The sequence below is a fragment of the Mirounga angustirostris genome, unplaced genomic scaffold (genome assembly GCF_029215605.1).
Source record: "Mirounga angustirostris isolate CCGP_5_RB_7025 unplaced genomic scaffold, mMirAng1.0.hap1 SCAF_12, whole genome shotgun sequence".
Lineage (NCBI taxonomy): Eukaryota > Metazoa > Chordata > Mammalia > Carnivora > Phocidae > Mirounga > Mirounga angustirostris.
Window position 1 is genome coordinate 74,953,537 of NW_026991720.1, and position 14,634 is coordinate 74,968,170.

General features: G+C 38.2%; 1 protein-coding gene across 16 annotated transcripts in view; it reads right to left on the reverse strand.

Annotated features, from left to right (window-relative positions):
• The window catches only part of ADAM22 (ADAM metallopeptidase domain 22), a 227,712-nt gene that overhangs the window by 179,975 nt on the left and 33,103 nt on the right, over window positions 1-14,634 (reverse strand). For all 16 annotated transcript variants that reach the window (XM_064575313.1, XM_064575312.1, XM_064575306.1 and 13 more), the window contains exon 3: window positions 12,691-12,767. In XM_064575313.1, the coding sequence (XP_064431383.1) occupies window positions 12,691-12,767 (77 nt within the window). The remainder of the gene's footprint in view (window positions 1-12,690; window positions 12,768-14,634) is intronic.

The following is a 14,634-nucleotide window of genomic DNA, read 5'->3' on the forward strand; positions in this document are numbered from 1 at the left end:
AGATGGCATCACCTGGGGTAAGCATGTACCTTATACCTCAACCTAAAATGCAGGCTTTACATAAAATAAATATCGCTATTACAGAACAAGTATCTGCTTACTCAAATTGAGTCTTTCACCTTGCAAAGATTTTGTCCACCCAACATGTTAATAGCTGTATCATAAATTTAAATTTATATTAAATATGTCTAGGGAACCCAATTAGTTGTGCCTGCAAAGTTCCCTGTAGTTGGACTATACACCACTATCACTGCTAGAAAATTTAGCAGAGTTCAGTAATTTGGCAACTGGGAGAAAAACAGCAGTGAACTGTGATAATTTAATCTTCAACATGTCTCCTAATCACTGTAAAAACTCCAAGGAGTTTTTATGCAATTATGCAAAAACATTTATTACTAGTTTCATTATTGCACATTAAAAGTATTTACTATATCAAACAAATTACATAAATCTATAACAGAGAAATATACAGTAACCATTTTAACTATAAAAATAGTACTTACATGGTTATTTCCCTTGAGAAACTAAGGGCCATAGACTTGGTTATATTGAATAATTCTGTGATTATTCTATCTACAATTTAAATAATATACTCATAAATGTGTTGAAATCTCGAGATCCCCCCTATTAAGAAGAGCAGGTAATGCTAAAAACATCTCAAGGTCATATTAAACAATCAGATGAAAGACAATGAGTCTGTACTAAGGCTGTACTTTTAAAAACAAACCAGAACACAGAAAGCTTAAATAGACCAGTAATATGTAGGTGTATAGGGATCTGACCCCCATCTGCTCAGCTCTGATCCATTTTGTAAAAGGACTAACTTGACCCTTGCACAGCTTTCTCCCCACCCATGAGTTTGGCCTTCTGAACCCTTTAAAAGGCTCCAGCCCTTGGGATCCTGTCTCCTGTCTCCTGTGGCCTCTAGAATTCTTCCCAGATGCCCCCTCCAAAACAATTTCCGAGGTCTCAGCTTTAGTACTGGATCACTTTCTGGTTCTTGGCCAGGCATATCTAATGCCCCCTTTACTCCACCCACCCACCCACCCATTCTCCTCTGCTGTGGGCTCTACAGCCAAGGTCTGTCCAACTAACAATCAAAACCATTCTGGGCTAAGCCCAGGAGACTTTCTGCCTATGAAAAAAAGTTATAAAGTCTAGTGTTAGAAGTCACAGTTTAAAACTACCATTTTTCAACTTAGAACAAAAGAGCAGAAATGAAATATGATTCAGCTGTGGTATAATAAATGTGTGGTCTATATAAAGTTCCTATATAAAGTACTAATGGTAGAATCTTGTCCCTTAAAAAGTGTCAAAAGTTCAATATGTATTTCAAAGGTAGCATTTTATTATGAATCAAAGAGCATAAGATCATAACCATAAGAAGTATGTCTCTTTCCAGACTTGGAATGGATATGGAACTGAAAACCAAAAAGCTTAGCAACTGTTTATACTGACACCACCCCTCTTGCAAAATAGAACTTATAGAAAAACAGCTGTTACTGTACCATTTAAAAACCAAAAGTCCACTTTGGAAAACAGTTCAGCATTTCTCAAAACAATTAAACATAAAACTAAATGAAAATTTAAATCCACAAATGACTTCCACGACTTTTACATGAATGTTCATAGCAACATTATTCATATTTGCCAAAAACAACCTGCGTGCCCATCATCACGTGAATGGATAGACACAATGTGATATATCTATAAATGAAATAATACTCATCACTAAAAAGGAATGAACTGTGGACACACGCGACATCACAGATGAACTTCAAAACATATCAAATAAAAGAAGCCAGACTGAAAAATGCATATTGTGTAATTCCCTTTATATGAAATGTCCAGAAAAGGCAGATTTATAATTACAAAAAAGTAATTTTTTGTGCCTGGCCAATCACTGGAGGCAGGAATGGGAATTAAGTTCAAATAAGAATGAGGGATCTTAGTGGAGAATTGTAAAGTGTTTTAAAACTGATTTATGGTGATGGTTGCATCACTCAGTAAAGTTACTGAAAAAAAAAACAACATTAAATTGTACACTTGAAAGGAGTGAATTTTATTACATGTAAAAATGCCTCAATAGGGGCGCCTGGGTGGCTCAGTTGGTTAAGCGACTGCCTTCGGCTCAGGTCATAATCCTGGAGTCCCGGGATCGAGTCCCGCATCGGGCTCCCTGCTCAGCGGGGAGTCTGCTTCTCCCTCTGGCCCTCCCCTCTCTCATGCTCTCTGTATCTCATTCTCTCTCTCAAATAAATAAATAAAATCTTAAAAAAAAAAAAAGCCTCAATAAAATTGTTTTTAAAAATCATGTCATTTAGGGGCGCCTGGGTGGCTCAGTCAGTTGAGGGTCCAACTCTTGGTTTTGGCTCAGGTCGTATCTCAGAGTGAGACAGATCCCTGCGTTGGGCTCCACGCTCAGTGGGGAGTCTGCTTGGATACTCACCCTTTCCCTCTGCCCATCGCCCCACTCACATGCACATGCTCTCTCTCTTTCCTCTCAAAAATAAATGGATAAATCTTTTTTTAAGAAAATCATGTTGTTTGGGGCACCTCGATGGCTCAGTTGTTAAGCGTCTGCCTTCGGCTCAAGTCATGATTCCAGGGTCCTGGGATCAAGCCCTGTATTGGGCTCCCCGCTCAGCGGGAAGCCTGCTTCTTCCTCTCCCACTCCCCCTGCTTGTGTTCCTGCGCTCGCTCGCTTGCTCTCTCTCTTCTGTCAAATAAATAAATAAAATCTTTAAAAAAAAATAATGTTTAATTTATGTGGTAAATATGTTCCAAAAAGTTTGTATACTTGAGGTTATACCTGATAAGCACAAATAAAAGTAGCACTGCGAAAGAGGACATAACAATAAGTACAGTAGAAATTTTAAAAGTTATTTTCTAGGGCGCCTGGGTGGCTCAGTTGGTTAAGCGACTGCCTTCGGCTCAGGTCATGATCCCAGGGTCCTGGGATCGAGTCCCGCATCGGGCTCCCTGCTCTGCGGGGAGCCTGCTTCTCCCTCTCCCACTCCCCTTGCTTGTGTTCCCTCTCTCGCTGTGTCTCTCTCTGTCAAATAAATAAATAGAATCTTTAAAAAATAAATAAATAAAAGTTATTTTCTAAAAAGCACACACAAATATACACCCATTAAACGTAAACACTCCATGATGTGCACAATTCTTTGGTAAAATATAATCTTCCAAAGTTGGCTTAAAAACAAGTAGACGAATACATTAATGTCCATCTGAAATTATTGTTTATCAAAGACCTATCTTTTAAAAGGTTGCTGGACTCATCAAAATAAGGACTTCTAAACACTAAAAAATATAGATGTGAGTCTTACAGTCCAGAATATAATGTTTCAAGGAATTTTCTTGTAAGTAAAAAAAAATTTCATTTTATACAGCTTTTTAACTCTGATACAATCTCATTCATTACTGCTGGTATAAAAATTCTAATAATATAACAGCATATCTATTTTAGTAGCTAGTAATGGGGTATCTAAAGAGACTGGATCTTAAAATTCGAAACTAGAAACTATCTTTTTTTTTTTTTTTAAGATTTTATTTATTTATTTGACAGAGAGAGAGAGAGCGAGAGCAGGAACACAAGCAGGGGGAGTGGGAGAGGGAGAAGCAGGCCTCCTGCCGAGCAGGGAGCCCGATGTGGGACTCGATCCCAGGACCCTGGGATCATGACCTGAGCCGAAGGCAGACGCTTAACGACTGAGCCACCCAGGCGCCCCTAGAAACTATCTTAAAATCAGCTGTCACATTCTAAAATAAAAACCAGAATTGGTAATTGGGCAATCCTCCCTTTTTGGGGGAGGAGAGCCCCCCAGTAAATCCTTGCAGTTCTGTGAACTCTTCAGAAGGTTTGAACCAATAGAGAAAAGCAATTACACTCTCCTCAAGGTGTTAATTGCAGAGCTGGGCCACAACATGTTTGCTGTTTTTCAGCCTGCCCCATTCCTGAAAACTGTCTATCCTTGTCTAAGCACTGGATCAGGGAAAATTAGGAGCCAGAGCTAATGCAGGAGGGCTGTACAATCCTAATTTATTCTTCACCTTGTGCAGGAGGGAAGACTGTGACAAGGAAATGTACTTGGTGTTCTGGGCTATAGTCATCACACACGGAATACTGTTTAAAGTTGAATAAGCCATACTTTGGCAAAGATACTATCAAGCCACGGCAGTCAGGTCAGACCATAACTCTGAGAGTAGGGGTCCAATTTCACTTTTTTTTTTTTTTTTTAAGATTTTATTTATTTATTCATGAGAGAGAGAGGCAGAGGGAGAAGCAGGCTCCCAAGGAGCAGGGAGCCCGATGCGGGACTTGATCCCAGGACCCTGGGATCATGACCTGAGCCGAAGGCAGACGCCTAACCATCTGAGCCACCCAGGTGCCCCCCCAATTTCACTTTTGGAGAATGGACGTCCCCCTGCTTTTCACGCTGAAATAGAACGTCAAGTGCCTTGGACCAGAGAAAGAAATAATGTGCCCTTTTCTCTGCCTGTCTCTGAGCAGAGGCTATGTCTGTGCTCTCCCACTGCTGGCATCAACCCTCCTCAAGAAGGGCCTGGGGATGGGTTTGGGCTTGTGGGTTCTTGGGGTGACCACTCCTGGCCAATGTGAGCAGCCATCGCTGGTGTGCCCAGCAAAGCAGCCCTCATGAGGCTCACTGCAGGGATCTATCAGAGGTAGAAAGAGAGTGGCAAGGTAACAGACAACAACAAATCTCATAAATAGCTGAGGGACACGCTTGGAGATGGAGGTAACTTAGAGCAAAAAAGCCAGCAAAGGCTTGTGCCGTAATAGTTTACATAAAAACAGGAGGTGTAATTCCATTCTGTAGTCACAACTAGAAAGGCCAGCAACATACGGGCTACAACGATGAATTATGCAACATGACAAAGTTATCAAATAAGAAAATCAGTATGTTCACTCAAATTGACTAGAAAGGGATTCAATAAAATCCAAATCTCATTCCCTTAAAAACAAACAAAAAAAATTATTAAACAAGATTTGGGATTGCTTTATCATGATAAAGACTAGCTCTCGGGCGCCTGGGTGGCTCAGTTGGTTAAGCGACTGCCTTCGGCTCAGGTCATGATCCTGGAGTCCCTGGATCGAGTCCCGCATCGGGCTCCCTGCTCGGCGGGGAGTCTGCTTCTCCCTCTGACCCTCCCCCCTCTCATGCTCTCTCTCTCTCATTCTCTCTCTCTCAAATAAATAAATAAAATCTTAAAAAAAAAAAAAGGACTAGCTCTCAAAAATCAATAATCAACATTCTACTTAACAATGAATACTAGAGATATACCTATTACCAAAAGAACCAAGACAAAAATGTTATTATCACCAAGTAATAGAGTTCAGGAACTTCTAGAAAAAGCATCAAGGTGGACAATAGTAATACGAAGTATCATTTTGGAAAGAAAAAAAGAAAGCTTTCATGATTTTCTAGTCATATTACTGTCAAACTAGAAAATCCAACAGAAACAAAGAAAAACCACTAGCATTATTAAGGAAATTAATAAAGTTCAACACAAATCACTGATTTTCCTATGTCATCAATAACTAAATTATAAAATATAGAAAAATATCCACAGTAGCAATAAAAATTACAATTCCCATGAAAAGGTTCCACATGAAATGTTCATATAAAAACCAAAGTACTACTTAATTTTACTGAAAGACAAAATAGATGTTAAAATTTATTTTTTTTAAAGATTTTATTTATCTGTTTGTCAGAGAGAAAAAGAGCACAAGCAGGGGAGTGGCAGGCAGAGGGGGAAGCAGGCTTCCCGCTGAGTAAGGATCCTGATGTGGGACTTGATCCCAGGACCCTGGGATCACGACCCGAGCCAAAGGCAGATGTTTATCTGACTGAACCACCCAGGCATCCCATAGATGCTAAAATTTAAATTTTTTTTTTTTTAAGATTTTATTTATTTGAGAGAGAGAGAATGAGAGAGAGCGAGTACATGAGAGGCGGGAGGGTTGGGAGGGTCAGAGGGAGAAGCAGGCTCCCCGCCGAGCAGGGAGCCCGATGCGGGACTCGATCCCGGGACTCCAGGATCATGACCTGAGCCGAAGGCAGTCACTTAACCGACTGAGCCACCCAGGCGCCCTAGATGCTAAAATTTAAAAGAAAAAAATACACAATGGTATTGGATGGAAAGACTCAGTACCTATAAAAACATGTACTTTTCCCAAATTAAAATATAGATTTAGTGAGAGTCCAATTAAAATTCCAAAAGGAGAATGACGAAGTTATTCTAAAATTCCATATTAGAAAAGGCAAAAATATATAAGAAATTTTACAAAAGAAAACTGATAATGAAAGAGTTTTCCATGCTAGATACTGAAACACTTATAAAGCTACAATAAGTAGTATGGTGGTACCAGGCCAAATAATTAATAAATAGATCTTCAGAAGAGATTGCTCTGGGAAGACATTAAAATATATAGTCACTAAATATGATGAACACAGGATGATAAGTCAGTGGGGAAAGGAGTAAACACTACAAAATATGGTGTAGGGAAACCAGCAGCCTCTGCTTAGACTATCATCTAAAGCCTTTTCTGTGGCCTAAGAGGCCCTACATGATCTGGGTCCTGCTACCTTTCCAACCTCATTTAATAACTACCCTGACTTATCGTGTTCCAGCCTCTTTTTTTTTTTTTTTAAAGATTTTATTTATTTATTCATGAGAGACAGAGAGAGAGACAGAGGCAGAGGGAGAAGCAGGCTCCCCGCGGAGCAGGGAGCCCGATGCGGGACTCGATCCCAGGACGCTGGGATCATGACCTGAGCCGAAGGCAGACGCTTAACCGACTGAGCCACCCAGGCGTCCGTGTTCCAGCCTCTTATGCCACCTTCCTATCTTTTAAACGTACTAAGCTCATTCCTGCCTCACGGCCTTGCCACTTGCTATTCTCTCTGCCTGGGGCCCCTTCAGTTCAAACGTCATCCCTTCAGAGATAGCCTGTCTCTGACAACCCCTGCTCAAATAGCACCCTCACCTCTAAACCAGGCACTGTCACCCTGTAAAATTTATTTGTTAACACACTGTCTTTCTGACTAGAATACAAGCTCCCAAAGAGTAGGGTGATTCCTTCCTTGTTTCTACCAAGTCCTCACATTCTAAAAAAACTCTTAGCACTTACTAGAGGCTTAGAAATTTACATATATGTGCGTACATATGGATGTATGTATACATGTATGTGTATGTATACATTGTGTACATGCATATACATGTGTGTACACATGTTTAAATACATATATGATATGTTTATAAGATGAAGATAAGGACCCTTATTGGCAGGGACCATTCAATACAGATTTATCTTCTACAGAATAATTTTGCTTTAAATGTACATATAAACAAATATTTGCCATAATGAATTTAGTTAAACAGTAAGATATTAAGTTACAGATTTATTAATAATAGTGAAAGACATATTATGTTATTTAGTATCATCACATAACATCATCATTTAATTATAATCTAATCCCCATCACTTATTTTTATCCACACTGTAAATAGAGCAGAGTTAAGGAAATGAGACTTCCAGACCTAAATTCCAATTCCAGTTGGAGTCACACCCTATCTTTTGCCCACTGTGGTTTCTACTTTTCCTGCAAATTCAAGAGTGATAGATAGTACAAAGCAATCAAGAGGTGACTAATTGGCAAATGATTCTGCTAAATGAGAGAAGACAAAACTGAACTTGCCCAGTTGAAAAGAATTTGGATGCTTCTTGTCTGAGCTTGTTCCTGCTTCTCCCTCTCCCCCCACCCCAACCCTTTCTCTACACCACCTCCCATTCGGCATGGGCAACCCCATCTGCTGACAGCCATCATGTCTGATCCCTAGCTGTCCTCCCCATCCCTCACTGTGAAATAGGGAAAAAGACACTGACATAAGGATCCTAAGTTAGAGAACTATTTTTCTTCTTATTGGAATAAAAAGAGGGAGAAAATGTGTAAAATATAATCAAAATTTAGGAGTAGGATCATCTAAGATCTCTGACTGTACCACAGACTCCCTTACCAAAAACAGGCTATAAAAGATGGGCTCTTTCTTGCTAACTATATGTTTCACATCCTAAAATAACTAATCACATCCATGTGGAGTTTTTGCTTCTTTGTGGGGTGTGTGGGGATGGGCATGTGGGGGCATGGCTATGCCCACATGTGTGTGGTTTGTCAGGCATCACCTGTTGTAAAAGGATCAAGGAAATATTGAAAGGAAACTTTTTCAATATCTGTGCATCACCCTGGGCAGTTTAATTATCCACTTTCTGAAGAATGGGAGAGAGATGTACAGGAAAAGAATTGCTCCAATAATACATACATAATATATATATTATTATATATGTAGTATATGTATAATTACATATATATCATATTATATATATGTATGTGTGTGTATATATATATATATTATAAAAACATCTTCATTGAGTCTTTCTCTTTCTCAGGAATGTTCCACAATAAAGTATAATACCAGTCACTGATCTCTGAAAAGGTCCAACGTGGACTTGGGACTAGTTTGACCAGGCCAGGCCATATGTTTGGGTTTTTTAAAACCTCTCTCCTAAAGAGTGAAATTCCACAACTGTGTGACCCCATGAAAGAACTAAAAACCGCTTGACAAAACAGGAATTGGCTGTGCTTTTCATGTGTAAACATTCCATATTCTTTATCTGCCTTCTGTAGAAATTACAACCCAAAGGTTGAACTTACATAATTTGGTTATAGATAATTTTGTGTACCGAACACTCAGAAGGAATATTATGTAATGATACTTTTCCTTCCATTTCAATCTAAAAATATATATTACTGAGTCCATTCTGCAACTGGAATCCAGCTACATGTAGACTTACTTAATTTGCCTCTGGTTTAAAACAAATAAAAAAACTCTACCAGTTCCACAGCCCTAGAATTGCTTCATAAGAAAAATAGCTTTTAAAGAGTATATTCAGGGGCGCCTGGGTGGCTCAGTCGGTTAAGCGTCTGCCTTTGGCTCAGGTCATGGTCTCAGGGTCCTGGGATCAAGCCCCACTTGGGGCTCCCTGCTTAGCAGGGAGCCTGCTTCTCCTTCTCCCTCTGCCTGCCACTCCCTCTGCTTGTGCTCTCTTTTTCTCGCTCTCTCTCTCTCAAATAAATAAATAAATAAATAAATAAATAAATAAATAAATAAATAAAGAGTATATTCAATTTTTCACCTTCCTGCTCCTTAACTAACACAACGCCATGACTATATATAAACTGAAACCATGAAATAAAAACATTCTTCACAAAAATTAAAAAAAAAAAAATCTTTGTATCAAATCATCCTGGCTCTTAAAGCTTAAAGAAACCAGCTACCTGCCACCTATGTGTAACAAAGATCCCAGGCAAAAAAAAAAAAAAAGTACTTTGTATATTCCTCAGCCCAGCAACCTCCATTTATGTTATTATTTTATACTCTGCTTCTTTTTTTTATATATATGTTCTGTACTTCTTGCAATTTCAAATTTTCACTGCAATAAGAGAAAAAATGCCCAATGGAGGTTTTTGCCAGTATCTCAAAAGAAATTCTGCTCTACCCTTAGTCTTCCAGAGTATCCATGCTCTGCTAAGTATGGCCCATATGTGTTTCTCCTTAGGAACAGAATGTTTTGGGGCTGAGATTTCTCCAAAGGAATGAGGTGGTTTAGGGTAGAATGGACATGAATAAATACCCTTTCTTTGTTTGAGAACTGAAAATCAAGGCTTTACAAATGTCAGGAACCAGAAAGCAAGGCTGAGCTATCCACAGGAATAGTGATTTAAAGGAGGGATGGGAGGGAATTTCCAAGTGTGGACTTCCCCTACTTATGCTATTAAATTTGATTTTCTCTTGTAAAAAAATTAAATAAAATTTAAAAAATAAAGGAGGGATAGGAAAGAGTCAATGAACTAGAAACTTAGGAATCTGAACTTTCCAAATCACACCTATATACAGATGCTCAGTTTTGGAAGCTAGTCCCAAACACTTAACCTCTGTTTCTGTTTTGCTGTTTGCCTTCTCCCCAGTTGACAGCCTCCATCTTTATCTGGTCTCCTCTGTGTCCTGGTGGATTCCAGCCTCTGGTTTCTAAGTTTATATGGCTTCCCAGGCTGGAATTTAATATCTATTCTGCACAGCAGAGGAAGGAAAAGACAGCAAGGAAGGAAAGAAAATCTCTGCCCTCAAGGTGCTTATATTCTAGTGGGAGGAAAAAGATAATAAACAAAATAAGTAATTAAAATATAGAATATTAATTGATCATATGACAATGCTGGTATATTTGAACTTCTTGACCTGCAAAAATGGCAATTTCATATGAGTCAACCTCTGTATTAAATGGCGATTTATTATTTTAAATTTTATTTATTTTAAATATTATTTTAAAAATGAAGTAGGGGAGAATAAGTAGTAGGGTTGATGAAGGATGACAGCAGAGAGGGTTACAATTTAAAATAGGGCAATCCGGGGTCCCTGGGTGGCTCAGTAGGTTGAGTCCGACTCCTGATTTCAGCTCACATCATGATCTCAGGGTCCAGAGATCAAGCCCCACAGCTGCTCTGCACTTGGCATGGGACCTGTTTAAGATACTCTCTCGCAAATAAATAAATAAAATTAAAAAAAAAAAACAACATAAAAATAAAAAAATAAAATAGGGCAATCCATTCCTATGGGGCACAATTATGTGAGACTGTTTTTGCTACTTTATCATTATTTTTCTAAGGAGCATGCATTCCTTTATAATGAGTTTTTTAAAACTTTATAATATCAAGCTTGCTGAAAAACCACAATGAGTCACTTAAACATATAAATTTTAGGGCACTTACATCAAGTAGGAATATAAGATACAAATCATATTAACACAGTCTTAGGATCTATGAAATTAGATTAAATACTGTGTGGTACAAAGAATCTAATTATATATGTTTTAAGCCATTAATTTTAAAAACAAGCAATAAAGTGTATTTTAATGAGCATAGTAGAAATACAGTTTACTTTTCTTTTCTTTTTTTAAAGATTTATTTATCTATTTTTTTTTTTAAAGATTTTATTTATTTATTCATGAGAGACAGAGAGAAACAGAGGGAGAAGCAGGCTCCCAAGGAGCGGGAAGCCCGATGCAGGACTCGATCCCAGGACCCTGGGATCATGACCTGAGCCGAAGGCAGACGCTTAACCATCTGAGCCACCCAGGCGCCCTTATTTATCTATTTTAGAGAGAGACAGAGAGTGTGTGCATGCATGCATGAGCTGGGGGAGGGGCAGAGGGAGAAGGAGAGAAAGAACTCCAAGCTGACTCCCCACCAAGCATGGAGCCCTATGTGGGGCTCAATCCCATGACTCCAAGATCATGACCAGAGCCAAAATCAAGAGTAGGCCACCCAAAGAATTTAGCCACCCAGGTGCCCCTATGTTACATTTTTTAAAATTTATGTTACATTTTTAAAATACACATGATCAAAGAACAAACAACTCCTATTAATGGATCACCCAAATAGTTTCCACCTAAAACAATGCGTTTCAGCATTTAAATTGTGAACTACAAAAATGTGAGGAGAGGGGAGAAATACTTATAAAAGGTATCTATGAGACAGCTTAATTAAAAAATAGTTTTTAATAGTTTCAGTTAAGCGACTGACTCTTGGTTTTGGCTCAGGTCATGATATCTGGGCTGTGAGATCGAATCCTGCATGGGCTCTGTGCTCTATGCTCAGAGTATCTCCTGCTTGAGATTCTCTGCCTCTCCCTCTCCGTCTGCCCCTCCCCCACTCTCTCAAATAAATACATAAAATGTAAAAACTAAATAAAAAATGAACTAATACATGGCTTAAACATTAACATAACACAAATGGAATTATAACACTTTGTAAATAAATTCCATAAAAACTAGGATACTAGTAAGACTAATTATTAAATTAATCCATTGGACATGACCTGGAATCTAAAAGGAAGATGTGAATTCTCCTTCCAAATACTAACTGACCCAGCTCAATAATCTGTTCATATGTGCCCATTCCCCAAAAGAAATCTAAACCAATACTGCTCAACAGAACCTTTTGCAGTGATGGAAATGTTCTGCCTTGTCCCATAAGGTAACCACTAGCCATACATGGCTAATGAACACTTGAAGCGTGGCTAACAAAACTGAAAAACAGAATTTCCAAAATTACATCATATTTACAGAATAATCACAGTACCCTAAATTTCAAAAAAACTGAGTCCCAAATCAATGCATCTAATGCCATTATTAGGGGTCACACATCATGCAGCTAACCCTCTGAATCATTGAGCAAAAAGGGTAACTCTTTTCTGCTGTTCTTAAGAAAGACATTTTAATACCCAAAATATTATTTTCACAATTAACTGCATTCATAGGAACTTAGGTCAGATATATTCTTATGCAAAATATTAGAGTAAGTCTTGCCCTCCACATTACCTTCTTAAATCTGTTACAGCTGTTCAATTTCAAATGGATATCCATTTCCTGTTATTTGCTAGACTTTATAACTTACAATCAATAGATATAAAAGTTTTAAATGTAGTCATTTAACAGATAGGGGAAGATGAAGTAAAATATAGTAAGAAAACAAAACCTTACAAAAGCTTATAAAAGTGGATTGAATGGTATCTGACAAAATGAAGTACAGCTCAACCAAGACTTACTGGTTTAGCACGACGTCAAGAATAAAGGATGTTCCAAAGGCATCAACCTGGAAGCTTGCCTGGTCAACATGAGTCAACTGCAATATCAAAAAGATAAAAGGTACTTATTATTCAGCCACTGCAATCAGACAATAAGCATTTCTTATGATGATTCAGAAAGGTTTATAATATTATAAATTAGAAAACCGATTCAACATGGAGATTAAATTTAAAAAAGTAAAATCCACACCTTTTTATAAGCCAAGCATTCACCAATCTGAAGTAAAGCACCACCTCACCCAAGAGGTTACCTTTCTGGTTTATCTCAAATGGCTAAACAGTTCATTTCCAAGAAGACTATACTTCATTCATTTTACTCTATATTAAATGACTGGCTCCTTTAAAATTAAACTTTGTACATTAAAAAAGAGGGAAAAATATGTTCAATTCAAGAGTAAAATACTAACAAGGAAGATATCTAAACCTCCACAAAAAAAAATTTTCATCCTACCTGAAATATCCTTTAAAATTAATATTTCAGTTCTAATTTGCCAAACATAATTTTATAGAGGTTTCCACATCTTCCTAGAGCAAAACTGAATCTCTGCTATCTACTGAAAATATCGCCTATGAAAATTTGTTTGGGGAAAAAAAAAATCACTATTTCTTATGCTATTCTAGGAACTCCCAGAGAAAAATCACAAGGGACTCTAAAAAAAAATGTAATGTTACCAATAACACTAATACTAACATATTGAATAATCATGTGCATTAACTGAAGAGAAGGAAACAAAACCATTTATTCTGTTTGATTCTCCAAATATTAACTGTAGCTCTAGCTAAGCAGTAGGACCATGAATTAAGTTTTTTGTTTATGTTTCTCTAGTATCCAAAATTTCTAAAATAAACATGTATAATTCCAACAGTGAGAATAAAAGAATCTATTTATCTATTATCTATTTTATAGATAAAAACCATCTGAGCAACCATATTTAAGTAGTATGTGAGGCAGATGATGTTACTGTTCCCAGAGAACCAGCACATCTTAAGAAAAAGAAACATCCTAGGATTCTGAGGGCCATTAATGGACACCTCAATCATCCCTGGGATTTTCACACATAGTAAGTCTATGGTACTAGGTGAAAGGAGAGAGAGAGAGCTTAATTAATAACAATAAAGCTTTTTGGAAAGAAAAAACAATTCTTATCTTTAAAGTATTTGAAAGAAGTAGGGGTAAGAGAATGTCATACCTCAGGTGCTAGCACATTCCAGTCCCCATGGAACCCCAAGAATGAAGAACTATTTGGATACCTTGCAGCCTCATTATTTCTTTAACCATTCAACTTCAACTCCTGGTTCTTCCCAGGTAACACCAGGCTATCACCAAACTCTGGCTTTTTTTCCTTTTTATAATTTTTGAAGCCATACCTTACTCTTCATTCCCGTATCTGCCACAGATCATATTCTCCCTGATCTAAAACGGACTCTTCACCAAAACCCAGATGTAAGCCCCAGATTTTCTTTTTTTTTTTTTTTTAAAGATTTTATTTATTTATTTGAAGAGAGAGACACAGCAAGAGAGGGAACACAGGCAGGGGGAGTGGGAGAGGGAGAAGCAGGCTTCCCACTGAGCAGGGAGCCCGATGCGGGGCTCGATCCCAGGACCCTGAGATAACGACCTGAGCCGAAGGCAGACGCTTAACGACTGAGCCACCCAGGCGCCCCAAGCCCCAGATTTTCTACTGTACCAATACAAACTTTCTCTCCCTGGATATCAAGATCCTCCACAGACACCTCTCCCCACCCCAGACAGAATGGTACCCAAGTCCCCAAGGCCCCACCCGTACCCTACCCGTGGTCAGTTCTCCCTTCTCTTTAATTCATCAAGCTCGGTGCATTCCAACTTTTTTTTTTTTTTTTTAAGATTTTATTTATTTATTTGAGACAGAGAGAATGAGAGAGACA